General features: G+C 40.4%; 2 protein-coding genes across 6 annotated transcripts in view; one reads left to right on the top strand and one right to left on the bottom strand.

Moving 5' to 3' along the window:
• The first annotated feature begins 248 nt into the window (after positions 1-248).
• Positions 249-19105, top strand: TMEM243 (transmembrane protein 243). Its single transcript, XM_080701479.1, has 4 exons — positions 249-341; positions 17258-17308; positions 17818-17922; positions 18445-19105. The coding sequence occupies exons 1-4, from the start codon at positions 264-266 to the stop codon at positions 18565-18567; spliced, it is 357 nt and encodes a 118-aa protein (XP_080557605.1). The 5' UTR covers positions 249-263; the 3' UTR covers positions 18568-19105.
• Positions 19106-20051: 946 nt separating this feature from the next.
• Positions 20052-27900, bottom strand: part of DMTF1 (cyclin D binding myb like transcription factor 1) — a gene marked incomplete at both ends in the record, with an annotated part of 39815 nt that continues 31966 nt past the window's right edge. For 3 of the 5 annotated variants that reach the window (XM_080701419.1, XM_080701420.1, XM_080701421.1), the window contains 6 exons: positions 20052-20161; positions 20547-20691; positions 21227-21604; positions 21983-22138; positions 25301-25386; positions 27506-27715. In XM_080701419.1, the coding sequence (XP_080557545.1) occupies positions 20052-20161; positions 20547-20691; positions 21227-21604; positions 21983-22138; positions 25301-25386; positions 27506-27715 (1085 nt within the window). The remainder of the gene's footprint in view (positions 20162-20546; positions 20692-21226; positions 21605-21982; positions 22139-25300; positions 25387-27505; positions 27716-27900) is intronic. The other 2 variants (XM_080701422.1, XM_080701423.1) reach the window with 1 other exon arrangement.

Here is a 27900-nt window from a genome sequence, read left to right as displayed (position 1 = left end):
GCGGGCGGGCGGGCGGCGCTGCGGCCGCGGCCGAGATTGGGAAGCGGGAGCTGCGGGCGGGCGGGCCGGGCGTCCGCGGACGCGCGTGTCTCTCTCCCTTCCCGCCGCAGCTGCTCGCCATGCGGAGGAGAGCGGGGCCCGGGCTGAGCCCGGCGGGCGCCGTGCGGGCGCCGTGAGGGGCGGCGTTGGCAGGCGTGGACCCAGACCGCGGGGGCCCGAGCGGGCTCGCTTCCGAGTGCCCCGGCGAGCGGAGAAGCCCCAAAATGGAGGACTTTCCCCCCAGGACCTATGGCACCGCCGGCCTGGACAACCGACCTCTGTTCGGGGAGACGTCGGCCAAGGTGAGTGTGGACCTTGGCCCCGGGCCGCAGCGGGTGTCTGTGCCCGCTCCCGCCCCGCAGGCACTTGGAGGTGGACGGAGCCAGTTCTGCAACCCCGCTTTGCCTCTCGAGATGTTGGCCCTGCCACTCGTCGCCTGCTTTCGGACAGGGCTGGCCAAGAGCCTTGAAGCTAGGGGTGGAGAAAAGTTGAGAAAGTTCTGGGTTGTTGGAAGCCTTTTGTGGGAGCGCGGGAGCCCTCCCTCCCTGCGGGGAGAGGGACGGACAAGGCGTTGCACAACCGCATCTCCAGCGGGAGTACAGAGCTTTTAGAGGTTCAGGTGTACCCCCACAGGGTCACGTACAGAGCCTACTAGAATAGGTGCTTTGGACTCCTGTTTACCCAGAACCCTTAAGGGTTTACTGCCAGGCAGTGAAATCGCAAGAAGTTAGAGAGGTGTTAGATGAGGGTGTCTTTGATGCTGGCCTCCGTTCCAGGAATTGCTCAAAGGTACACCAGTATTCTTGGCTTTTAAAAGTATAACACCTTAGAAAAAGCTCACTTTCGTAATGTCCTGGGCCAGCAACTGAGAGGTCTTTTTCTGTACTCAGCGTCAACTTTCTGAGTAGTTTGGGCAAGATTGTCATGGGAGAGGAGACAATTCCGGAAGGGTCCCTCTAGAGTTGCCAGTGGGGGACAAAAGGTGACTCAACACAGGATGGGCAGGGTCTTTGGCTTACTTGACAGAAGAGAATTTCAGCTTGCTAGTCAGCTAGTCAGAGACATGAACAACTATTTTATTTGGGGAAGCAAGGAATACATATTCACGGGAGAATGCAGGCTACATCAGAAGTGAGCGAGGCATTTGTAGCTCAATGGGTCTTACAGATTTGTGAGGAGTGGGTGAGATCCCTGGTGTTAGGGTCATCCTCCGGATCCTGATGGGGTCTTCATTGTCTGACCAGTAGGTATCCTTTTTTGCTTAAATTATTTGCAAGTGGAATGACTAACGACATCCAAGGAAATTATCATAGTGAATGGGTTTCCTGTTTTGGTGGTCAGGTTAGGTCATCTTTCTGGATCCTTATGTGAGCCTTGTGGTCTGATCAACAGGTATCTCTCTGGCTTAGGTGGGATGGTGAGCAGTGAATTTTTGCTCAGGTGTCCACATTAAAGTTACATTTTCCTTGCCCTTTTATGTCTCCTTTCTACTTTTTTTCTTCTATCCCACCTCAAGTTTAACCTGTTTTTTTTTAATCAACCTAGAAATGGCATTGGTGATCTTTGACTCCTGATAATGTACTTTCAGCTTCTTAAAAGTTAAGGCTTGTAGACAGTCCTACGATTCTTGGATTTCTTAGCTTTGGTAGGGGCCCTCTAGCACAAAGGACAGAGTACTTGTATGACTCATAGTCAGGTGCACAGCCCTGAAATTGGAAGGTGCCAGGTGCCATCTACCACAAAACTGCTTTTTGAAACTCCTCAAGAATTTTTATCTTACTGTGTTTTAATTAAAAAAAAAAGATTGATCCTCAGGAAGATGTGCCTGGTTCATCTTGTGGCATTGTATAGTCCCAGCCAATAGTGTACCTGAACGCCAGTACAGTAGATGTTCCTATTTTTGCAAATACTGAGCTTTAGTTACGTGCTTGGTCCTGGGCATTCAAGGAACTCAGGTAAAGGATATTTATAAACAAATGTGTTGTGGTTGTGTTGGGATGTTGGGTCCATTCCTCAGCTCAGGAACTCAGGATGAGCAGGGTCCTTGGCCAGCATGACAGAAAAGAATTTCAGCATGTGCCAGTCAGAGACATAGACATAGGTTTATTTAGGGAAGTAGGAAATATACATTCAGGGAGAATGTGGGCCATCTCAACAGGGAGAGAGACATTTCGGAGTTCAGGACTTCTTTCTCATGGAGGACTTTCATGAGGGGTGGGCCAGAGGAGGCATGTGAGGATGACCTTAGTCTGGTGGTCCTGAGGCACTTTTTGGTGGTCTAGTCATCCTTAAGGTCTTCAGGTTGATTGAGGTCTTCATTATCAGATTAACAGATAAGCTGGAGAGTGTCCTAAATTATATGTTTTCCAAGTTATCGTATCTGCCTTAACAATGCACAGGGCAAAATCTCTTTATCTTTAGGATCTACAGATGTCCCAGAAATTTGGGAGAGACAGGCCTGGGAAAGAGAACGGGTTTGGGGAGTAGGGGTTGAGGCTCTTTAGTACTGAGTCCTTACGTTAAAAGTTTTATTTTACTTTCCCTTTATGTTCTGTCTTCTTTCTACTATTTATTTCTTGTATTCTATATAAGTTGCATCTGTGCTGTGAGGGGCATAGAAAGGCCATGGTGAGGGTAGAGAGGAGAAATGGTTACTTTTATATGGAAAGTTTGTTCAGCTGTTCCAAAAGCAGATTCACCATCTTCCATATGCTTTGGAACATAGTGAGACCCTCTTCTCCAAAAACAAATAGAAACCTAAAATAACAACAAATATATAGAGAAAAATTGAGAAATACCGATGTTTTCTGAAGAGCCAGCGCCAGAATACTTAATGCCTAAAAGTTTCCTATTGCCTATGATCCATTTGAAACCCGTCCAGGAAGTTCACTCTTCCAAATATCTGTTTATTGCATACTTAGCTCCTGCGTTACTTATGCATCCTTAGAGCACTATAATAGTAGATCCAGCTACTTAGAAGAAAAGTTAAAAATAATCTACATAACTTTAGGTCACATAATTGCTCCCCTTAGCTCACTGTGAGGCTGTTAAGGCTGTTGGATTTAGAAAAATGCACAAAATCAAGAAAGGAAAGAGCCAGCCCTATCTGAGGGTGCAAGAAAACATACTTCTAATGACCTTAGATGGCAAATCTGAAGGAGAAGTTTTTGGCAAGTGAAGATTGCATTTGAGGGGCCGAAGGGGGCAAGGCACAGGAGTGGGGCATCAGTATTAAAAGGATAGATCACAGAGGACAGTAAGTGGAACCTGGGGGTTCTTGAGGGACTGTGAGAAACCTTTCACCTTTCCCAGCTTGCTCTCTTTCAGGCTCCAGGAAACCAGACACAATGGCCACTTTACAGTGGAAACTTAGTAATAGTGGACTGCCACTTCCGAGAAATTGAACAAAAGGGAAAGCCCACTTCCTGTTGTGTTCTGACATTTTCTGGGCTTTCAGTGATCTTATTTGCTGTATAACAATTGACAATATGTAGCCCTCTCAATTTCAGGTTCAACCCCTAACTTTAAGGCAAAGGAAACTGAAGTTCAAAGAGCAGGGATGAGTCTGGAAAGTTTGTTTCTTCAGTGCTAGGCAACATGCTGGGTCCCCAGCTTTCCCTAGTTTTACCATCAGACTCCTTAGGAAGATGGGCGTTATTTCTATTGTACAGCTAGGGAAGTGAAACTTCTGGAGGGTTGTTCATTCAGTCACATAGCTATTTCCCCTCTGGTAAGATTTTACCAGCTCTCTTCTGGGTTGTGCCACAATATCCTAGGCATTCAGGTGAAGTGGTTTGCCCTAAGTCAGGTAGTGAGTGAAAGATACTGAAATCTACTATAGAATAATAGTGGACCTTGAGTAGCACCCTAGTGGAACTTATTTCTCTACATGTACTGGGTGTGCATAATGATTTCAGTTACTGAAACTAAATTTATTCATTCTTCGGTATGATATTTAGGAATAGATTTGCAGTTCTAGTGAGGGAATGAAGGGCACCATTAAAAATTGCTACATAAATATCTAAGGGATTGAAAAAAGGAGAGGTGCATAACCTTTGTAAGAAACATGTCCCACATATGTAATTTAGAATTTCATAGTAGCTTTATTGCCAGGCGTGGTGGCGCACGCTTGTAATCCCTGTGCTTGGGAGGCAGAGACAGGAGGATTGCGCTGGTTTGAAGCCAGCCTTGCTGGCTTAAGAGACCCTGTTTCCACATTAAAAAAAAAGTAAAAAAATAGGTCTGGGAGTGTAGCCCAGAGGTAGAAGGGCTTCCAGGAACCCCAGTACCACCAAAAAAAAAAAAAAAAAAAAGAATTTCATAGTAGCTTTATTAAAAAGTACAAACCAGGTATCTTTGGAATTACATACTGTTATAAATCCTGGTCAGAAAGTTGATGCTTTTTTTTATGTTTCAAACCATCGTCAAGATCTGTGCTATATTGTACATCTTTTTCAGATGAAAAACAAATATGGCACAGAAGCCAAGGTAAAAAGCCCATGTTGTAGCTTAGAATTTTCTAAATATGCACTATCCAATATAATGTAAGCCACATATTTAATATAGAATTTCATAGTAGCTTTATTAAAAAGTACAAACAGGTAAAATAATTTTAGTTACTACTTATGCCATATGTAGTAATTTCAACATATAACCAGTATGAAAATGAGATTTTTTTTTTTTTTTTTGGTAGTACTGGGGTTCCTGGAAATCCTTCTACCTCCGGGCTACACTCCCAGACCTATTTTTAGTATGTATGTATGTATGTATTTATTTATGGTGGTACTAGGGTTCCTGGAAGCCCTTCTACCTCTGGGCTACACTCCCAGACCTATTTTATATTTTTTTATTTGGAAACAGGGTCTCTTAAGCCAGCGTGGCTGGCTTCGAACCTGCGTGATCCTCCTGTCTCCGCCTCCCAAGCACGGGGATTACAAGCGTGCGCCACCATGCCCGGCTCTGAAAATGAGATTTTAAAATATATTTAAATATATATATTTTTTGTACTAAGCCTTTGGAGTCCAGTGTATATTTCACACCTAGAGCCATTTCATTTTGGATTAGCCACATTTCAGGTGATCAGGAGCTGCATACCATTGTGGTTCTAAAGCAAGTACTAGTTATGATGGTTTTGTAGTCATGCTTGTGAAATACTTTTCTTTACTGTGGGATTTTCCAGGAGCTTTAATGTGCTAATTTTTACCTTGACTCTAGTTTGCAAGGGTGGGTAAATAGCACTTTTAGTGGTGTGGCCTGTTTAGTCATAATACAACACTTCACTGAGTATTTACCTCCCTCCCTCCTCAGGAGCATTTGCAAGCCAAGTTTCTATTTTTGGCTCTAGGAATCTCCTTCATCTGCTTCTCCATCCTCTCCTCTCCCTTACTATGAACTAAAGCCGGGAGAGATTTCCCTTTCTTGTGCCCACAACTGTTTAAATTTACTTTAGGACAACACACTCCTCGGGCAGCCCCCCCCCCCTTTCATGTAGGAAAAAAGTATTATGTTATTTCCAGGGCTTTTATTTACTTATTTTTGTGGTGCTAGGGATTGAGCTCAATAGCATTCTACCTCCAAGCTACACCCTAAGCCCTGTTTTGTGTCTATTTTGAAACGTGGTCTTGCTAGGTTGATGAGAGTCTTACTACTTGCTGAGGCTGCTCTGGAACCTGTGATCCTCCTGTCTCAAGCTTCCCCAAGTACTGGGATTTTCAGGGCTTTTGAAAATCAATCTTGATTTCTTGACTTGCTAATTGGTCCACAGTGCATGAAATCAGTTTCAGCCAATCTGGACTGTAGAACTAGGGAGGAGAATGTTCCCTTGGTTGGAGAATGCAAGGTTTGCAGCTAGTGCAAATTGGCAAAGGACAAAGGTCCCACTTGATGGATGCAGTGTAAAACAGTTTCTAAACCAGCCTGTTCTATTGATGGTTACTGATCACAAATAAGTGCTTTATCTTGTAAAGTGATGTGACTGTTGATGTGATATGTGAAAGTAATTAACTGTGTGAGGAGGTGCCTTTCTAGCAGATAACATGGGGGGAGTGAAATGGAGGGACCAATAAACTCTGAGTCTCAGATTTTTGGTTCTAAAGGCAAAAACTTCTTCCTCCCTTCCCCAATAAATAAGCAAGCAAGCAAAGGGGTGAAAACTAGGTTTTCTCTTAAGGTAGTCCTAGTCAAATACTTTGAACTTGTAAGAGTGTAAGATTAGAGTGCTACTTTATGCTTTTTAAAAAATAACTTTGGTGTTTGATTAAAAACAAAACTGTGTTTAAGATTGCTGCATCTGTGCCTGCCAGTCCTCTGGCTGCCCAGGGCTAAAGCTGTCCTCCAAGGAATGCAAGCTTTGAGCTCCTCTCCTCCTGACAGAGCTTCATGGTGATCCTCTGAGCTCAGTTCTCTTCTCCCTTCAAGGAGAGCTAGCCACCCAAGGGAGTGGAAATGACATCTTTCCTCATCCAGCTGGTCAAACCACTTTCATTTTCTTGTACCAAAGAAGTGATTCAGGACACCAAGATGCCAAGACTTTTTTCTTTCTATTCTATAATTTTCTTTTCTCACTCCAAGACAATGGTCTGGGATCTATGGGATGGGCCTCAAGCACTGGCATTTTTGGAGAGCTCTGCATAGGAGTAGGGAGGGTGGATGTCCACAGGTTTTGCCTTTGCTCTGTGAGCCCCATCCAGGCTGGTCTTTCACCTCTGTCCTTTAGCTCCCTGACTGCCCTTTGCAAATGTTGTTCTCTTTTCTCTAGTGCCTGTTTTCTAACACTTGATTCCTGTTTGAGCCAAGTTCCCCAATTTAGAAGTTTCCTTACAGCCAGTCTCTGTCTGTGCCTTCCCTCCTACAAGCCTGGCTATTAGAGATGTATCCTGGCACTTGACTCCCTGTGCTGTGAGGGACTTGGGTGGACCTAGCTTTTCCAACTTGAGTATATGCTGCTTGAGGGCAGGAGCCAGCATTTTCATTTCTGTAGCCTTTTTAGCATTAGGTGCAGTGCCTTACCCAGTTTTATGTGCATTAATTTTTAAGTGAAAGGTGTGAAATCATCATCACCAGAAAGTAGCCTGAATTCTTGGACTTTCTGAAGCAACAGAAGGCAGCAATGTGTTCAGAAACTGGGCACATTCGCTATCAAAACAGGAAGAGGTGTTTTAAGCACTCATGCAGTTAGAGACTTCACTGTCTCCTCTTCCTGCTGAGCTATATATAGCAGAGGGCAGTAATGAACAAGTGAATAATAAGTTAGTATTGTTTAAGGAAATCTTTAACCAAGACTTGGCTCTCAGCTGATGGGCTACTGAGTTTTCCCTTTCTGAGGATTTGATTTTTTGTGGTCTGTGATAATTGGTGAGTCTCAGCATTTCTTGCTCTTTTTTCCTTTGTTGTCAGCGTATAGGGCATGTATAAATACAGTGACTGGATTTTTTGAGCTAGCACAGGGACACATGGATTGACAGACCTGAGTGTTCCTATAGAAGTGACCAAATGTATTTAAAATTGGGGCAGCTCTAGAAATTTGGGCCAGGGCATGGGGTCATTTCATTTCTCATTAGGCACTGAGGAGTACCAATCTCTTATTGGTAAAACTCCCCATTAGCTGTGATTGGAATAATACTAATACAATATTAGTTACTATTTACCATTCAGTAAATGATAGCTAGCTACTCTTTTGTTAGGTGCCCTCTTTCCTAAACCTTGAAACATTGTGTCTCCTAATCCTTAACACAACCCTATAGTAAAACCATTGTACAAAAGGCTTGAAAGTTAAGTGACCTACCTAAGGCCACAGATATATGGCAGGAGAGTAAGTGTAGATCAGGTCTGTCAGGCTCCTACCTCACAACCTGGACTTTGCTTCCCACCCTGAAGTTTGGAGCACATCAAGTTAGGCTGCTTTTGTGGGTACCAACCCTAGGGGGTCATTTCCTCCCTTAAAACATGTAGGGTAGGTTTGTTTTCTATTTTTACTGTGATCTGATTTCCATAAATGGTGCTTCAGTGACATAATGTATTTCAGGTACATCATGTAAGGAGAATCTGGTAGGATGAACATAGAAAAATATAATCAAAAGAGGTTTGTGAAATAAGGGAAAAATTAACAAATGCCTCTAAGTCAGCTTCCTCTAGATACAATGAAGAGAAAGTTCGTGTTCAGGTCCCTATGCAGCAGTGCAGATCTTGTATTTGAGAGTCCACTGAGCTGTAAGAGGTGGGTGTGTCTATTTTTCTTAATGCCCCCCCATCCTCTGCTCTTAGCACATTTCAGAGTTTGATGTTTCTTTGGGAAGTCCCAGAAAGAACAGTTGTACCAAAGGGCAGAGTTGACTTGCCAATGAGGCAAGAGGTCTCCATGCTTTCCACACCCTTGGATGCTTCTCTCAGGTTGCCTCTGCTGACGTCACATTATAAGGAGAGGCTACTGTTTAGACAAAGCTATACAGCTCTTTGAGTAACCACTTCTAGAGCTTGTATGACATAGTTTCCCTCTGACTTGTAAGAAAAGTTATTTCTGAGAAATCAGCCTTTTATTTATGGTATCAGAATACTTAAATTTGAGAAATGCAGAACTTTGGCAGCAACATTATTGGATGTGGCATAAGTACTGGTGAATGATGGTAGGAAGCATCCTTTGGGCTTTAACACATGCTGAATGTGTTGCCTTGTGTCTTTTTCCCTCACAGGAGAAAATAACTGCTATCTTCAAAGACCTGAAGAACATGTGGATAGGCAGGATAAGTACTAATTATACAATGGGATTGAGCCCTTTCAAAAAAGGATGAGTGATGTGCTAGAAAGGAGTATTTCTACTGAGGTATCAAATCAGAGGACTTGTGAGTCTTAGACCTACACGCTGGAGTAAGAGTGTGACTGAAGAGTACAGGGAGTCCCAAGCAGGGGCCAGTTGCAGGAGTGAGAGCAGGAAACAGTGAGGAAAACTGAGTGTTCTTTTGTGACTAGAGCCTAGAAGTTGGGCAGGATGGTGCAAGGATAGGCTGGACTGAATCTGGAGACTTGACTGCTGTGCTGAGTTTAGTTTCCTTCTAGAGACTGGGTTGTTTGTTGAGTGTGCATGTGTATGTTCTTTTACTTAGTTATTAAGTACAACCCAGGAAGTATGCTAGGTGCTGGGTAGCATCTTTTTTCTTACTGAGCATTATGTACTGTGGGGAAGAAAGAAAGGTATTAAATAAATCCTTGTCCTTTTCTGTTGTTTATTTATGTCCTAGTCACCTTGGCCTTCTCTATCCTTTTACTATGCTTGTGCTCCTGTAAGAAAATACTACACAGCCGGGAGTGGTGGCGCACGCTTGTAATCCCCACACTTGAGAGGCGGAGACAGGAGGATCGCACAGGTTCGAAGCCAGCTGCGCTGGTTCAAGAGACCCTGTTTCCAAATAAAAATATAAAATAGGTCTGGGAGTGTAGCCTGGAGGTAGAAGGGCTTCCAGAACCCCCCCCCCCCAAAAAAAAAAAGAAAAGAAAATCTACACAATCCAGAACCCCCCCCCCCAAAAAAAAGAAAAGAAAATCTACACAATGGGTAATTTATGAACAATAGAAATTTATTTTCTCACATTCCTAGAGGCTGGGAAATTCAAGGTCAAGGTGCCAGTAGGATTGGTGTCTGCTGAGGGTTGCTTCTCAAGTGGTGACTTGTTGCATCTTCCAGATGAGAGGAGTGCTGTGTCCTCACATGGTGAAAAGGATGGAAAGGCAAGAGTGCTCCCCTCAACCTCACCTCCCCACTTTTGTGGTACTGGGGATTGAACCTGCCTGGGGCATTATACTTCTGATCTACACCCCCAGTCCTGTCTTATTTTTTTATTGTGAAACAGGGTCTTGATAAGTTGCTAAGACTAGCCTTGAACTTATGCTCTACCTATCTGAGCCTTACAAGTACCAGGATTATAGTTGTGCACCATGGCATCTGGTTTCCTCAAGCCCTTTTTATAAGTGTGCTAATCCCATTCATGAAGGCAGGGCCCTTGGGGACTGAATCACCTCCTGAAGTCCATACCTCTTAAGTGCATTGGGGATTGAGTTTAACAGTTTGGAGACATGTTATTCCAATCATAGCACAATTCACCAGGCTTATTCCTGCTTCAGGGCCTTTGCACTTGCTGCTCCATTTTGTCTCTAATATACATCCTTGCATGTTTCATCGCCTTTTCTCAGTGTTCCTGCTCTAATTTGACATCCCCAGAGAGATTTCTTGGCCTCCAGGACCCACCCTGGAGTTTGGACTAGGGCCTCGAGCATGCTAGGCAAGCACTCTGCTACTGAGCTATACCCTCAGTCCTTGATCTCCTTTTTAATACCCCCCCCCCCCATCTCTACCCTGGTCACTCTTCACTTACCCTATTTTACTTCCTACCCCTTAACATGTACACAGGGTGCGAAGCATGATAGATGGAAAGCTATTCTAATGTTGGAGGAACTTGAGATTTTGGGGTCATGGCCCCCGAGAGGGAGCCATTCAAGGGGTGAGAGATGAAGTAATGAATTGAGCGAGGGGAAGGGTGCAGGGTGGGTGGAGAAGCAGGTCACTTTTGGGTTCTTCTCAGGCTGGAAGGAATGGGGCCTAGTGAGAAAGGGGCTTCCTCTTTCTTTCCATCTTGTTCTGTACGGGTGCCTTTTGAGGTAAAGGCTTCAGTAGGTGGCCTAGGAACCTGAAAAAAGGTGGAGCTTCAAGCCGCTTTTTAGAGAGATGAGAGACAGTCAACTCAAAAGGCCATAGAAATAAAGCAAAGGCCCAGGTAAGGACACAAATCATGAATCTGTAGTAACCCAGTTAATTTGCTCCTTTACTGTTTGGTCATCTGATATGTGTTAGACATTGTGCTTAGCAGAGGGATACAGTGGCACTTTCAGTCAGAAGGAGTGTTAGTACCCAGAAGTGGCTGGGAGCTTGGGCTAGGTTTTCTAAAAAAGCCATCAAAGCAGATGAAAGCCTGCACCAGGAGGTCTTCTGTGTGTTATAGTCGATGGATGTGGGTGAAGGATAAATTCAGGGGCAGTAGAGGGTGGCACCATGGTCAGAAAATGGTAGGGAAGACCTCCAGTCAGCTTTGATGCAATAGACTGGGAATATTCTAGTCAAAGGACATGGGTGAAGGCTAGATTCAGGGGCAGTAGAAGATGAAGGGTAGAAAGGTTGAAACAGCAGGAGCCGGGCGTGGTGGCGCATGCTTGTAATCCCGGCATTCGGGAGGCCGAGACTGGAGGATCGTGGTTCGTGGACAGCCTCAGCTACTTAGTGAGGCCCTCTGCAACTCAGTAAGACCCGGTTTCAAAATAAAGGATAAAAAATAGGGTAGGGGCGTAGCTTGGAGGTCAAATGTCCCTGGGCTCCATACCCAAACCCACATAGATATTACTGACCTTGCTGTCTTAGGCTAGCATGGGAGCAGGGAAGGCCTGGTCCTTCCAAGTCCTTCCTGGCCCAGTGAGCCCCAAGATAAATACATAGGGGCATGGGCTCCATGGGGGAGACTGTGCAGAGATGGGCAGCAGGGCACCTGTGAACATTGGGCCATGGTCTGTTGGGTTGCAAGACGAGGCTATAGTTTGTGCTGTACAGTTGCATGCCCATGCTATAGCAGTGAAGTCATTCTACTGTGACAGGCCAGTGATGAGAATAGCCTGTTGGTGAGAGGCTCTCTAAGGGAAATGCTGTTGGCCCCTTCTGCTTTATGATTCTCTTATTTGGTTAACATTCAACTAGCCAATAGTGTGCCCTTCTTTAGGAAAGACCCATCTTATCTTCAGCACTGTTAACTGCCAATCTTAGAGGGAACAGAGGCAGTACATTTTGTTGATAGAAGTGTAAAATCCAGGTAAAGTGATCTTTGGGGGGGCCCAGAGAAGCAAATATTTTACCTTTGAAGGGGTAGAGCTTAGTAGAGGTGATGTTTGAATTCAGTGCTGAAGGATTAGTAAGCAGTTAAATTAGGAATGGCATTTCAACCATTCCACCTTCCAACAGCTCATCCTTTTGGGAACTATGATCTGACATTGATCTTTAGCCTTTTTATCTACCACTATGACAAATGACTAGGCATGAATACCTGTATTTACACAGACTTATGCAACTTTTGTGTGTGTGTGTGTGTGTTTGTGTGTGTGGTGCTGGGGATTGAACCTAGGGGCATTCTACCTCCAAGCTGTACCACCAGTCCTTTATTTTTCAGTTTGAAACAAGGTTTTGCTAAATTGTTAAGGCTGGTCTTGAACCTGGGATCTTCCTGTCTCAGCTTCCCAAGTACTGTGTTTACAGATGTGTGCCACCATGTCCCACTACAAATTCTTGATAGAGCCAGGAGTTTGCCTCATTTCATGGTCCAGCATGGTTACCTTAATCAGTAAGAACTTCAAACCCTACTGTATTTCTCACTTGGTTGCCAGGAATCTGAGTATAGTATCCCCCTTACATAGGAGATGTCTGAAATCACTAATAGCACTGTAGTTTAACATCTTTGCCACTTTAGCCAAGGCCTTAACACCTACTGTGGCTGTAACTTTTGTAGTTTGAGGTACAGGATAAAAACTAACTCAGCTTTCTTTGTCCTTCTCCATAATTTCATGGGTAGAAGATTCATTCTTAACGTTGATTTAGCAACTTCAGTATACATTTTTATGTGTGTAGTTCTGGGGATTGAACTCAGGCTTTCAACCACTGAGCTCCGTTTCCAGTCCTAGTTAATTTTTATTTTGAAACAGTACCTCACTAAGTTACCAAGCACTGGCCTCAAACCTGCAATCTTACTGACTCAGCCTCCCAAGTACATGATTTACAGTTTGTGCCACCATGCCTATCTACAATTCTATATTTTTTGTTTTTTCTTTTGGTTCTGGTGACTGAACTCAGGGCATTCTACCTCCAATCTACACTAACAGTCCTTTTTATTTTGAAACATGGTTTTGCTAAGCTGCTGAAGCTGACCTTGAACCTGTGATCTTTTTGTTTCAGTCTCCCAAGTATGAAATTACAGGTATGAGCCACCCAACCTGGTTTACAATTTTAATTTTTTTAGTTAGAACTTAAACTGGCTTCTGTTTGGCATATCTGAATTGCCAGCATCACTGCTCACCCCTATTTTACCTGCAATATCCCAACAGTCAATAACTGAGATGGCTTCAAAATGTCTAACTGGTGGGTAGTGTTCTTGGCATGGATACAGTAGATAAAGGGATAATTTCTATCTGGGGCACAGCAAGACTGGACAGTGTGCGACTCCATTTGCTACTCAGATGGCTTGCAACTTAAAACTTACACATTATTTTAATCTGGAATTTCCCATTTAATATTTTTCTACCACTGTTGACTATGGTAACTAAAACAAATGGAAGTTAAATGAGATTGGAGATTATTGCACTAAATTTGAATTTAAATCAGAAATGTTTTCTTAGGTTTTTGCTTGTAAATGAATTTATACTTTTTAGTTTTCTCTAAATCTTTTATAAATTTTAACTTCATCTTTTTTCTTGATTCATTTTGGGAGTTGGCAAGACATGAACTGCCATGGTAATGGAAGATTAAACACAATACTTGGTAGCATCCTAAAATCTATAAAGCAGCTATTTCCTTTTTTTTTTTTTTTTTGCGGTTTTGGGGATGGAACCCAGGGGTACTCTACCTCAGAGTAACACTCTCAGCCCTATTTTTTATTCTTTATTTTGAAACAGAGTCTCACTGAGTTGCAAAGAGCCTCACTAAGTAGCTGAGGCTGGCTTCAAACCACCTTACCTGGCTTAAAGCAGTTATTTCCTGAGAGCTGAGGACAGATGGCAGTGGTAGAATGAGATGAGAACCTTGGTTACTTGACTAATTTCAGGGTCCATATGAATTAGTCTCAAGAGGCTTAGACCTTGTGAACTAATAGGTATTGCATTTGCAAGTCTATTGGACAGGAGGCTTTTTGCCATTAGTTGTGTGATACTGGGTAAATTAGTTGGTCTTACTGAAACTAGTTACTCAGTGGTGAGGCAATATATTCCTTGCTTTGCTCACAAGGGTAATTTTCTGTCATCCCAAATACAACCCATTTGTATACTTGTTCATTTTTTTCCTCCCTCATCATTTCCATAGAAGGAAAAAGATGACTCCTTTGGGTGCAGGCAGTAACCTCACTGCATTGTGTCCCAGCTCACTCTCTCAGCTCTCATGAAAGTTAACTTTCAGTTCCTTCCATTTGTCCTGTTCCTTTCTGTAACAACAATACTTTTGCTCCTCCCTGGGCCTTTCCTTAGTTCCTCTTAGTGAACCACTTTTCCTTTACTCCTTGCTCTGATCTGATGTCTTCCTTCAGGTTAGTCTCTCCCTGAGTGATTAGATACCTCATTACCTTTATCCTTAGTGCCCTTCTAAATTCTGGGTAATATGAACTTCTCTAGAGGAGATAACTGTATATTACATTGTATTTAACTGAACAAATGATTTACAAGGTGATACATGGAATCCTGTGTGCATATTCATGCATATGAACTGAAGCTATCTTTAAACCTGTTGCAGAACATTTTGTCTTTGGGAGGGATATCCTAAATCCCTACCTATCCTGTACTCCCAGCAGGCAAGAAAACACTCTGACTCTGATCCTGTCCAGCTAATTTGAGGGGAAATAAACTTCAACACAAACTCTCCTGTGAAATGTTAATTATCTAGCTGTTGAAGTATTCTCTATTTTCTTTGGAGTTTAGGAGCAGGAAGAGATTGCTAAAGCTCTAAAAAATAATCATTGGTCTAGAAAAGGGTCCCCACCCTATGATTTGAATTCAAAATCATTTACTCAGACTCGAAACCTCAACAGGGCCTTTGTTTCTCTTTTTAGGAGGTATTCTACCTCCAAGCAGGGTCTTGCTAGGTTGCTGAGGCTAGCCTGGAACCTATGATCCTCCTGTCTCAGCCTCCCAAGTATTAGAATTAGTCATGTGTCAATGCACCTGGCTAGAACAGTGCACTTCTTAATTTTAAGGGTCTATATACACATCACCAGTCCCGGCTTAACTGCAGTTTCTTTGACCTGATTCATGGTTATGTTGATAGCAGAGGGCCTAAAGTCAAGGCTTTGGCTTGAAATAAAAATACTGTGTGGAATACTTCTGCTATAGTGTAAGTAGTTCATCTCATCTTGGGAGACTCACAGGGAACCACTGCATTTTAGTAATACAGTCACTGATATTTATGAAGATGACTTGCATTTTTTCTCAAATGACTGCCTAGAAGACAGGCAGAGATTTATTAGAGGTGTGGATATATTTTATGAGCATGATTAAAAAGTTATGTTTACATGCTTATTCAGTAATTTAGCAAAAAGTCACTCACTTATACAGAAATTTTTATTCTCAGTGGGCTTAAGTACTGATAGGCATTGAGGGTCCACTCCCTCTTGATATCTTTGTCTAGACCAGCAATGGCTTCTAGTTTGCTTGCTATTCCAGCAAAGGGTTAAATGGGACCATTGTTGGGGAAAGCAGGACTAACAATGAATTTGTTTCCATTACTTATTGATGGATCTGGGACAATCTTTCAGTTTCCCTGAGTCTGTTTTGCCACCTGTTTTTAGGGATAGTGACTGTCTGTTCACTATTATGATTTCTCCTTGCTTTAAGCTTGGCAGACAACTTGCTGTGATATTTGGAAATTAGTGATTAATCTTTTTTGCTATTTCTTGCCTGAGTATTCCGTGGAGCTCAAAGAAACGAGAGCAGATATTTGTTTCTCATATTAGACCAGAAGAGAAGTATAGTTGAACCTTTCTCACAAGGCAGATACAGTGGGGTTTCTATAGATTTTATCATCATGTACATTTTGTGAACATATACCTATTTATTTGGCTTGTGTGGGAACAATGACTGATGATCTCTTCCTTAATGGTCCTAATTTTAGAGTCCTGTACTGTGGTGGTGATAAGATCTTTTCTGAGCCTTCTACATTTCATGAGAGCATAAATAGTGTTTATTCCTTTGTCCCATATTGCAGTGGCCTTTATCTGGAGAGCTGTGGTTTGTTCTTGGTCAGATCAGGCACACCCAGTACTTGGCTTTCCTATACTTCTCCCCTCCCAACTTTTCTTGCCAGACTTCCCACTTCTCTGGATTCTCTCCTCTGAGCTGTACCCTAGCACTTTTCTATTTGTTTTGAAATAAGAGTCTTAATAAGTTGCTGAGGGTGGCTTCAAACCTGTGACCCTCTTGTCTCATCCTCCCAGGTACTGGGATTACAGGAGTGTACCATTTTGCATGGCTGGATTATCTTTAAAAATAGACAACTTGAACCTGGAGTTCAGCTTGCTGCTGTGTGATCCTTCCTGTACCCTTCCCATCTCTGAGGTTTTGTTTTCGAGGTGCTCATATTCCTTTTCCTGTTCTCTGCTCAGACATTACCAAGTCTTTAGACTATTGATTCATTAGACTTGGCTTGCACTTCTCAGAAATAATACTTGGTATTCTCTGGCCATTTCCCAATCAAGTCTTTAAACTCTTACCTATTTTTACTTTAACCTTAGAAATCCTAGGTTTCAGAGCTTCTAACTGGATACATGGCTTATGGCAAGTAATTTAACTACCCTGGGCCTAAATTTACCTTAATCACTAAAATTAGGATTTGATCATAAGTTTTTCAGAAATTTTGTGGAATTGGTTGGGGTAAACTTGAAATGTCAAGAAAATTCAAATGGGTAGGTCCCTGAATTCTTTATCCAGTCAAGTCTTATTTTGTCTTTATAATAAGTAAGTTAGAAAATTACTGGACTAAAGATTATTTCTAGTCTTGGCCCTCTGTGGTTCCTTTTAACAATAGCATCTATCTTTAGAGACACTTAAGCTGTTCTATTAGTGATTGATAGAGCTTAAGTGTATTGCTAAGTGTACCCATACACTAAACTCTTTTATCTAAGTCCAACCCCAGCAAAGCTCTGGCCTGTCAATGACTGTATCCCTATTCTCTCCATACTATTCCCAATAGCACACTGGGATTTTTTTTTACCCCAACTTCCCACTCAGTTCTCAGTCTTCAAGATTCTAGTGTAAACATCCCATCCCTTGAAGATAGATTCTCTTGGCCAAATTTTCCAAGGCACCCTTTTCCACTCTTAAAACTCAGTACACTCTGCCTTTCCTGGCAGATGTCCACTTCAGTGCCTAGTAGTATTGATTCATTCTCAAAGTGCCAAAAATCCAAGTCATATGGCTCACAAACTCTTTTCTCTTTCAGGACCGAATCATCAATTTAGTTGTTGGCAGCTTGACATCCCTATTGATTCTAGTAAGTATCTCTATTTTGTGCTTGCACCTCAGGCTCTTAGCCAAAGTTTTGAAAACTTTACTATTATGGCGTAATCTCCCCCCCCCCATAACTTAAAAAGGGTTAATACATGTGTATGTCAAGTGTTCCAGTTAGTTAAATTACTAGTACCATATTTTACCTCAAAATTAAAATTGGCAACCGAAGCAATTTAATTTTCACTCCCCAGTTGAATATGTGAAACAGTACAAGTCAAATAGCTGCGTTATGCCATGTCTGCTTGCTTATAACAAATTGGTAAAAATGTCAGTGGCTGTCATCAACTCCCTTCTGTTATAACCCACTGTGTAACTCTGTTGGTTAAGTTTAAAAAGATTTGGTCAGTGTACAGTAAAATTTTTACCTTGCCTAGACTTGGTTAGACTGAGTCTTGTATTTTTTTTTCTTTCGGTGGTGCTGGGGATAGAGCCTAGGTACCTGAGCAAGTCTTGGAATTATACTCAAGGCTTTACATATTTTTCTCCATACAGGTAACGCTGATCAGTGCTTTTGTTTTCCCTCAACTACCTCCCAAACCATTGAATATATTTTTTGCTGTCTGCATCTCTTTGAGTAGTATTACTGCCTGCATACTTGTGAGTACCATTTAGACTTTTGAGTATTTTTGAGGGCCTAATGTTGCAGTGCTTTATTAGGACAGAAATTCCTAGCCCTGGTCTATAAAGGTTATCTCTACTGCCTGCCCCCCAGTCCTGCCAAAGGATATGAGAATCCTCAACAAATAACTTCACATTAATTCTAGAATCTCTAGTTCCCCTGATAGCTTGAAAAAAAAAAGTGAAAGGGAAAAAAATTAGTGGCCAAAAAATGTGATATCTGGGCATGGTGACACATGACTAGAGGATCATAGGACTCATGGCCAGCTTTTAAAACTTCCTTGAGGCCCTCTGTAAACTAAGGAAATAGGAATATATAAGGATGTAGAAACTCTAGATAGTACTACATGAAGAATAAGAAATTCTGGTACTGATCTTAGACAAATATGAAGACTTTAATTTAGGGAAATATGGACTGACAGAATTGGTGTAAAAGAAATACTTTAAATTTTAACAGCAGGCCCCATGACTATTACTTATTTTATTTAATTCTTCTTTTAGATCTACTGGTATCGACAAGGAGACTTAGAACCGAAATTTAGAAATCTAATTTACTATATCATATTTTCTATCATCATGTTGTGTATATGTGCGAACCTGTACTTCCATGATGTGGGAAGGTGAGGCTGCCAAGGAGAAATACTTACCAGGACTCTTCAAAGCTATACATTAGGACAGTGAATAATTGTCGGACAAAGTACGCCGAAGAATCTTCTACAGAAGTCGAATACATGATTTTCATGTTAATTGTAAATCTAAATTCCCTCTTGCAAGGGAGACATATCATAGATCTCTTTGCTTTTTCTTTAAGGAGCTGATGTTGCACTAAAACATTCCAACACTTAAAGCTCAAACAGCACAAGTAATTTTCACTTTTGAAATTAAAAATTTTTTACAACTGCATGGCAAAGGCTCAAAATCTTGCATTTTAAAACAAATATTCCTTTATTTCTGTTAAACTGAATATACAATTATTGTTCCCTAGGCAACCAACTTTATAACTACAATTTAGTTTCACATTAACAAAACACAGACGGTGAAAAGACAACTTTGATTGTGAAGATCTAATTACAATAATAAATAAAATAATTTATACAAGTTTTTTTGTGACTTTTTTGTAGGGGCCATATTCATTAAAGCCCTGGAGGCTAATTTTGGCTTAAACTTTATCTAGTATAGGAATGACTCTTGATTTGTTTACTTTTGTTACAGAAGCAAATTTTGTTTTTTAAAATTGCCTGAGAGGGAGAAGTTATATGCCCACCAGCTAATGCACGAAGTAAATGGCAAATTCTAGTACCCCCTCAACTATTTTCTGGGTAATTTATATGGCAAAACATGTAATAAACAGTCATGGTATCAGGGACAAGCAGTATTACCTCTTTCCCTATTTGGTTTAATTTTTACTTCAAAGTGCTAACTCTGTAAACTAAAGACAGTGGTTTCCAATGAGGGGGGTTTCAACTGCTTAGCTACTGGTGGGTTGTTACTACTTTTATCTGTATCCCCTTTAAAAGTAATAAAACACCTGTAGTGAATTTTCTTGACTAATGCTTTCTTCTTTTCCCTAAGTCAGCTCCCACTGCCAGCAATGGGTTAACCCAAAGTAACCACCTTCTCAGTCTGTATTTGCTGGGCAAGTCTCAAAATTACTTAATCTTCTTGAAGAAGGTCACTAAACAGCTTTAGGGCCTGTTGATACGACTTCTCTGAAATATAACCAGGCCTACTTGAGACTGGGAGGGAGTCCATGTTTGATCTCTAGAGATGAATATTACTGCTTTTAAACCAGAGCAGTTAAGCTTTGGTAAAATATTCTCAGTAGCTGAAGTGAATGAAATCCCCTCCTGACAATAACAGTAAACAAGGATCTGTGCAGTTTTAACTCCCATACTCTACTCAACCACACTGTCATTAAACTGGACCTCAGATATAGTTAAGAGGAGTTAAAAGTCATAGCAGCAACAATGTGCATGGCTTAAGCACTGTAGCTATTTAAGCCAGAGGAATGATAAATTAAGCCTCTTAGGGGTTGCTCCTATTTCTTTGGAGATACTGCAATTAACAATGTGGCTTCCTTGCTTGAATTACCTGTTTCTAAGAATTACCTAATGACAGTTTACCAAGTCCTCAACATCCTTTGAATCTTCAGAAACAGGACTGCCCAAAGATGATCCAATGATATTTGATTCTTCCTGATGATGCTGGAGTATGGGATCTGTAATAAGTTTCAAGTTAGTCTGAAATGTATGTATGTTTACTTTCTAACCCACATCAAGAATTTAAAGTTAAGTACAGGACTTAACTAAAAAGTTTTTATTGCTGGATCAAGAAAAGACTTACTAAATTAAATGACTACTAAATCCTCCCCACCCTACAGGTTGAACCCAGAGGTATTGTACCTCAAAGTTTTAAATAAAATATCCTTATTTTATTTTTTAATTTGAAATAGGGTTTCATTAAGTTGCCAAGGCTAGCCTCGAACTTACAATCCTCCTATCTCAGTCTCCTAAGTACTATGATTACTGGCATGTGCCAGCAGACCCAGCTTGTCCGATTCTTTTTTCCTCTTGAGATTTATCAGGCATATGATAGTACAATACCTGTTAGTGTTGTCAAAGGCAAGACAGATTCAGTATCTATAACATCAGATGCCTGGATAAAGCTGTGTGGTGAAGGAACGATAAGTATTGTTTCATCATCAATTGTTTGATCAACTTGTTCTACTATGGTGGGAGACTCTAAATCCTAAGTAAGAAAAATAGAAAAAAAAATCCAACTCACATTCCTTGTTACTTTTCATTAAGACTGCAAGATTAAAAAGATGGCCAAGTTAACCTCAATTGCCTCATAGTTTAGTACATTAAATACTAAGAGAAAGGAACTTAAATAATTCAGTTAAGGTCACATGAATGTAGAGGAAACAATACTGTCAAAACCATGGGATGAGGTTTCTAACCTGAACCACAAAAATCTGTTAAGGCACATTCAGGAGTAGGTTCCACAAACACTTATCAGTCTCTTTCAAGTGGAGAGGGGGAAAGCTGTAGTGAGGAACTATGCTAAGACAACACTGTTTTATTATTTCCTCTGACTGCCACAAGAAATCTCTGCCACTTCTCCCAGCCACTGTGGGTTCACTGATACTTGTGGTCAGAGGCAGACTTTGTACTTTATTCTATGATCTAATACACCCCAAAAGTATTTCTAAGATCTTTCCAAACTACAGGTTTGAGGCTGAAGGCCAAACCCATTAGAGGCTGTTCTCTTAGGTGCAGCTTACCTCAGTGACATAGGCACTGCCTAAATCAACAGGCGATTCTTCTTGTTTAAGGTCGGTGTCAGAGATTTCTTCTTCTGTTCTGACCATAACACTGTTCATCAGTTCTGTGCTATTTTGGTCACTGAATTTGGATACATGAGCATCATTAAATGATGGCTCTATAGTCATTTTAGGCTGATGAATTTCATCTGGGAAAGTGTCTGCTTCTAATGCATCTGGAGGCTCAGGAAAATCAGATGACTGAATATCACTATCTACTGTCAGTTCCGCTTGGGATATGGAAGAAGTGATATCCTCTGTAGCAACAGTTTGAATGATGACTCTTGGTGTATGACACTGCACTGTGACATTTTCATTTGTATTCAACAGATGTTCTGGCTATAAAACATTAAAAAAAAATGACAATGAGGGTATATTTACTAGATTTAAATTATTCAGCAAATGACACTGGTGATACCCACTGTCCCCTCTTCATAACTTTGACCTCCAGAACTGCACTGTTTTTATCTCTCTTTTTCTAGAACCTCTGTTCATTACCCATTGGGGCCCTTTGCTCTCCCAAATTCCCTAGTCTATGTCAATCATAGAGGGAGATACAGGGGACACTATCCTAGTGAAGTGATACAAGCTTGGGACAACAGTAGTATGAAGAATTGTTTAGATAATTCAACTACCTTATACTTTTCGTGCTTATATTTTGTACTAGCTAATCTTAGTCCTTAAACAGGTACTCAAAAGTAAGAAAATGTAACGTACGGATAAAGCATGAACAATGATCTGTTCAGGAGAAGCAGGAGCAGCAGCTGTCAGAGTTACTGTTGGACTAGTAGTCAGAGTTAGGGGAAGGCCTTGGCTTGAACTTGTCTGAAGTAGATAGGTGCCTGGAGTGCCAGTGGGCTGTAAATGGAAAGACTAAGGAAAAAAGAAAAATGAGACATTTCAACACAGGTGTAGCAAATTACTTAGTAAGTCCACCTCTATTAAAATTGGACTGACTTTAATAAATATACATACCAATTGTGAAGGTGTTAACAAGTAATAAAATGAAGAGTATAATACTTTATCTCAAGTCATTACTTAGCTTGGAAGTTCAAAGAATAAGCATTTATTCTGCCTTTCACTCCCAGGTATTTTCATGGTCCAGTCTTAGCTATTTGGTCATCAAAACACAGCCCGTGAGCCACTACACTGTGGTAACCTGGTATACCAAATCATTTCTCTTTAATCTTTCTCTGTAGCACATAAAGGGGCTCACAGTTTTTAAAAAAAAGCACAAAACCAAGCTTTACTTTAGGAATAGTAAGATAATGCACCAAAGTATTAAACTGCAATGTTCGGCTGAAAGAAGCCAGCTATCTGAAAAGCTGGTTAACTGATTCATTTATCTTTTAGATTTTTAAAGTAACAAAATTATGAATAAGCCTTTCAAACCATAAGCTTCTATATAATAATCTGAGTTAGGTGTATCCCAAGTATACTTAAAACGGGGCTGGGGATTAAAATCACATAGCCATTTTTAGTCTAATGTCATCATCTTAGCTGGGCGTGGTGGAGCACGCATGTAATCCCCGCGCTTGGGAGGTGGAAAAAGGAGGATTGCGCAGGTTTGAAGCCAGCCGCACTGGCTTAAGAGACCCTGTTTCCAAATAAAAAAATAAAAGTGGGTCTTGGAGGGTAGCCTGGAGGTAGAAAGGTTTCCAGGAACCCCAGTACCCCCCCACACACGTCATCATCTTGTAAGGTTGGCCCAAAGCAACTCTGTGTATTGAATCCCTGAATATAGGTTTCCTTATTGCTAATATGGGGTAATAATACCTAGTTACGTCTCATGGAAAGCGTTAAGATTAGAAATGACCATGAGAGTGCCTCCCACCCACTAGGTTCTCAATTTTATCTCTCCTTTTGATAGAAATGAAAGCTAACCATTTTCCTAAAAGTTACATGTAATATATGTGGTCAAAGTATACCTGTAAATACTCTGTATATATGTGTTTTATTTAACACACAAATATATTTGTCTTAATTTTTTTTTCTTTTGCGGTACTGAAGATTGGACCCAGGGACATTCTAACTCCAAGTTACACTCTCACCCTTATTTTTTCTTATTTTTGAAACAGGGTTTCACTAAGTTGTGGAGGCCTCACTAAGTAGTTGAGACTGGTTGTGAACCTGCAGTCCTCTTGTCTTAGCCTCCCAAATACTGGGATTATGAATGTGCACCACCACACCCAGCTCAACCCTTATCTTTTTGAAGCTATGTTTATCATCCCACTAATAAGGAGAAAAGTATAAATATTTTAATTTCGTCACATAAGTAAAATAATGGACACAGACCCCCAAATATATTACTTGTGGGATATGTGTAAATATGAATTACAGATCCCTGTTTTGAAGATCTAAATTAAGAGAAAGGCTTGGATTGGCTAAGCTGTTCTAGTGTTCCAAGAATGGAAAGGGAACCTTTGCCATGCTAGCCTTTCTCCTGGGATTTGGCTGATACCCTTTATGTTCTTCACTGTAAAAAAAAATTGACATAATTTAAAACATTTTATATTTCTTATTGAAATAACTAATTCTGGGGCTTGTTTTAGAAAGTAGAATAAGGACTGGGACTTCATTTACCAAAAGAAAACACCACAGGCATGAACAGTCACGTTCCATTTCCACTCAGCCAGTGGCAACTATTAAATATAATTTCTGCATTTATTAATTGCCTATTTAGGGAATTTCAAACAAATGGGACACATATACAGATGTGCCTTGACTTAGATGGGGTTCAGTAAGTAAAAAAATGCATTCAGTACACCTAACCTACTGCTTTTTAGTACAACCTGGTAGTTTATTTACCTTGTGCTCATATGGTTGACTGGAAGCTGTAGCTTGCTGTGACCACATATTGCTAGCCCAAAAAAAGACCAAAACTCAAAATTAAACATTTATGTATGAGTTTTATATAGATAGTTATTTCCATTTGCCTTAGATATACTTGGAATTATAACTGGTAGACTGTTAGGTAACTCTGTGTTTAACCTTATAAGAAATTATAATACTTTCCCAGTGGTTAATCCACTAAGGATGTGGACTTTAAAATTTTGTATCCTAGTGGCTAGTACAGTGGTGTTTATTGAATGTTGTTAAATAGCTCATAGCTGGGCTTGGTGGTGCACGCTTGTAATCTCAGTACTTGGGAGCCCGAGACAGGAGGATTGCAGGTTCACGGCCAGTTTCAGCTACTTAGTGAGACCCTGTTTTAAAATAAAGAATAAGCCGGGCATGGTGACGCATGCTTCTAATCTCTGCGCTTGGGAGGCTGAGACAGGAGGATTGCACAGGTTCAAAGCCAGTCTCAGCTACTTAGTGAGACTCGCAGCAACTTAGTGAGACCCTGTTTCCAAATAAAAAATATAAAATAGGTTTGAGAGTATAGCCTGGAGGTAGAAAGCCTCTGGGTTCTACTCCTAGTACCACCAAAAAAAACAAAAAAAAAAAAAAAAAAAAAAAAAAAAAAAAAAAACCAGGAATAAAAAATAGGGCTGGGGATGTAGCTCAGGGCAGAGCGGGGGTGAGGAATGGCTCATAATTTTGTCCATAAACTTGTTCCTGAACCAATAGGAACTTGTCATTTGATACAAAATCCCAATGTGCTGCTGGACATGCTGGTGCATGCTTGTAATCCCCGCACTTGGAAGGTGAAGACAGGAGGATCACGCAGATTCAAAGCCAGCCTCGCTGGTTTAAGAGACCCTGTTTCCAAATAAAAATATTAAAAAATAGCCTGGAGGCAGAAGGGTTTCCAGGAACCCCAGTACCACACCCCCCAAAAAATCCCAATGTGCTCTACTCATTAGCATTGTCATTCATATTTAAAAAGAAACTGGTTTATATACAAGTGAGGAAGAAGCAGAATTAAAGCGAAATGTATACGTGAAAGTCTGATTTACATCTAGTCTACTATCCATCTGGGCTTCAGTTTTAAATTTCACTTCATTCCATAGTAGCATTTCTAAAAATGATATCAACTATCTTTCCTATGCATAAAAAAGGCCAGTATCTATTATATGAAATATTACTCACTGGAAGAATCTCAAATGTCTGTAGTGTTCCACTGTTTAGTGTTATTGTTTCTGAATCAACAGTAGCAGCAGGGGAGTCTGTTGAAGCTGTAGCAAGAACAAGGACAACAAAAAATTGTTTTATAAAGGTTCTCCAGTGTACTCAATTGTCATGAAGGCAACTTCATACTGAATAATTTGCCTGTAAACCTGAGGTAAATTTTTTAAATTTATGAGATTAGAAATCTAATGGCTGTATCTGGTATTGAATATAGGTCAGATTCAAGCTATAGCCAAGTCTAGCCCACTACCATATTTACTGGAACACAGCTGTGCTCACTCATATACTACCTGGTCCTTTACCCAAAAGCTTTAACCTTACTTGGTATGTATCATAAAATACTTAATATCAGGAATCAGGATGAACACATCAAAGCTAACCTGGAAAGAGAAAGGAACTTGGAAAAACTGATTTTTCTGGACATTATGGTAAGCAGTATAAATGCATGGACTGCTCGTCATAACACAAGGTACTATTAATTCTAGCAATACTGCTTTCTAGCAATGCAAACCTGGGCAAATAGCTTAATTACATTTATTCAAACTAATGTTTAGAGATTTTACTTGTCTGGCCTAACTGAATCGTTCCAAGGACCAATAGTCTTTTTAAAAATGAGAAATAAATGTTAAGATACTATTTCAGAAGACCACACTGTGGGTATTGAAGAGCACTTTAAAGATCAGATAATATCTTTGTGATTAATGTCTGCCCTTGGTTTACAGAATTAAGACTCTTGAGAACAAATGTGATTTCTTGTTACTTTCATTCATATGGCATCCGGCCCATTATGTAAGTAAAAGTTTGAGGATCATTGTTCCTAACTTAAAGAAAATAATTGAGGTTTTTGTTCAGAATGCTAAGAATGGATAATTTATAAGCTTTTATTATACGCACATATCTTGTTGGAAGAAATCAAATTTTAAATACTACTAAAAAATGATGGTATGACTATTAATGTATTATGTGTAAAATGTTTGCTGTCTTCCTGATAATGTCAATTGTAGGATCTCCATGCATAATCAGTTTTTAGCCAATAGCAGTTTACAATTTATTTAGACTAGTCATTTCAGTTACTTTGTACTTCTCCAACTTATAAAACAAAAACAAGCAGGGCTAAAGAAAGTTAAGTTCTTCATACTTCATTACACTGGGAGAAAATCTAGAAAGTAACCTAACTTAAATTAGAACAAGAAACATTCATTTAAGTGCCTCTATTGTAACTTCGTTTTGTGGTGCTGAATTCTAGTAAAGCTCTCCACTGCTGACCTATATCCTTGGTCCACTCTAAAGTAACTGACAGTCACTGTATATAGAAGTACAGGGTGTTAATAATAGTAGGCCAGAATGTTATAAAGATGCATTTGGAAACGTGTGGTGGGGTGTTTCTGTTTGATCATAACTATAAAGCACTATTGGCATTTTGTGGGTAAGTTCAAGGGACACGGAGCATCCCACAATGTGAAGGATAATGTCTCACTCAAAATGCCAAAAATTCCCTAGTTGAGAGTGACACACAGTGACTAGTGTATGTGTGGGTAGTAACTTTTTCATAGGCAAATAGCATTATATAGGCCTTTCTTCCAAAATGAAAAAGTGTATAAAGGTAGTTTTGAGAATTTTGTTCATTCCTTTTCTGTAACTGCAATCGAAGAATGAAAGAAAGAGGAAAGGTGAAACTGGTTTATGACTCAGTAAAAATATTTATAATCTCATTAAGCACAAAATTATGAGAGGTTAAGGAGACCTGAGGAATAAAAATTTCATTGTAGGAAATGAACTCTATCCCTGAAGATCTTTTTCTACATTGCCAAAAATCTATTCTATATACTATCACAAACCCATCTCTTATTTGTATCTTCTGGTGAAGTTGCTATAAATGATACACTACTTTGTGAACTTGTATTTCTTTGCTCCACTGACTCCTATTTTAGGCAGTTTTCTATTAATTGTTAATTTCTATTTGATATTAAATCTCTATAAAATCTAGAATGATGTTTTAGAATGATTTACACATTCACTCTGGGCAAATATTAACTGAGATAAACAAAATGCTTTAGGTTTTCTTTAATTTATTTCTACCAACATTCTATAAGTCTGAAAGGTATCAGAACCATTAAACCAGATCATACAGGTCCAGTGGCAGAGTCGTGAAGTCCCAACACTTACAAACATGGGTGATCTGGACTGGAATCTGCAACGCTGCCATGGGGCTTGGAGAGATGGCTGTATTATCTTCCAAGCGGGCGACTCTGATCTGAACGTGCTGTACACTGGAATTGGAATTACTGTTTGGAACTCCAGATCCTGATTTATTCTCCAAAAGCGTTGGGTTGTTTTTTTGGTTCTCATGTAACTGTTTAAGACCTTTTATTAAGACTGAAGGGAGATGGGTAGACAAAAAGAACATTGACTCTCCGACAGACCACCATCTAAGCAACAAGGGAGGTGGGGTGGGGAGAGGTAAGGAGGGAAAGTATTTGGAATAAATAATAGCATAATGGATGTGAGAGCTTATCAAAATAACAATAAAAATATTGAAACCACCACCTGTCCTGAAATTT

Source organism: Muscardinus avellanarius (assembly GCF_963383645.1).
Source record: "Muscardinus avellanarius genome assembly, chromosome: 9".
Classification (NCBI taxonomy): Eukaryota; Metazoa; Chordata; class Mammalia; order Rodentia; family Gliridae; genus Muscardinus; species Muscardinus avellanarius.
This window is presented reverse-complemented; position numbering and strand designations above follow the sequence as displayed.

Bases quoted from the DNA above. Each gene is read 5' to 3' on its own strand.
- TMEM243 (XM_080701479.1), top strand. From the start codon at position 264: ATGGAGGACTTTCCCCCCAGGACCTATGGCACCGCCGGCCTGGACAAC. The intron at 17,309-17,817 runs GTAAGTATCTCT...TTCTCCATACAG, and splicing joins TGACATCCCTATTGATTCTA to GTAACGCTGATCAGTGCTTT. The intron at 17,923-18,444 runs GTGAGTACCATT...TTCTTCTTTTAG, and splicing joins GTATTACTGCCTGCATACTT to ATCTACTGGTATCGACAAGG.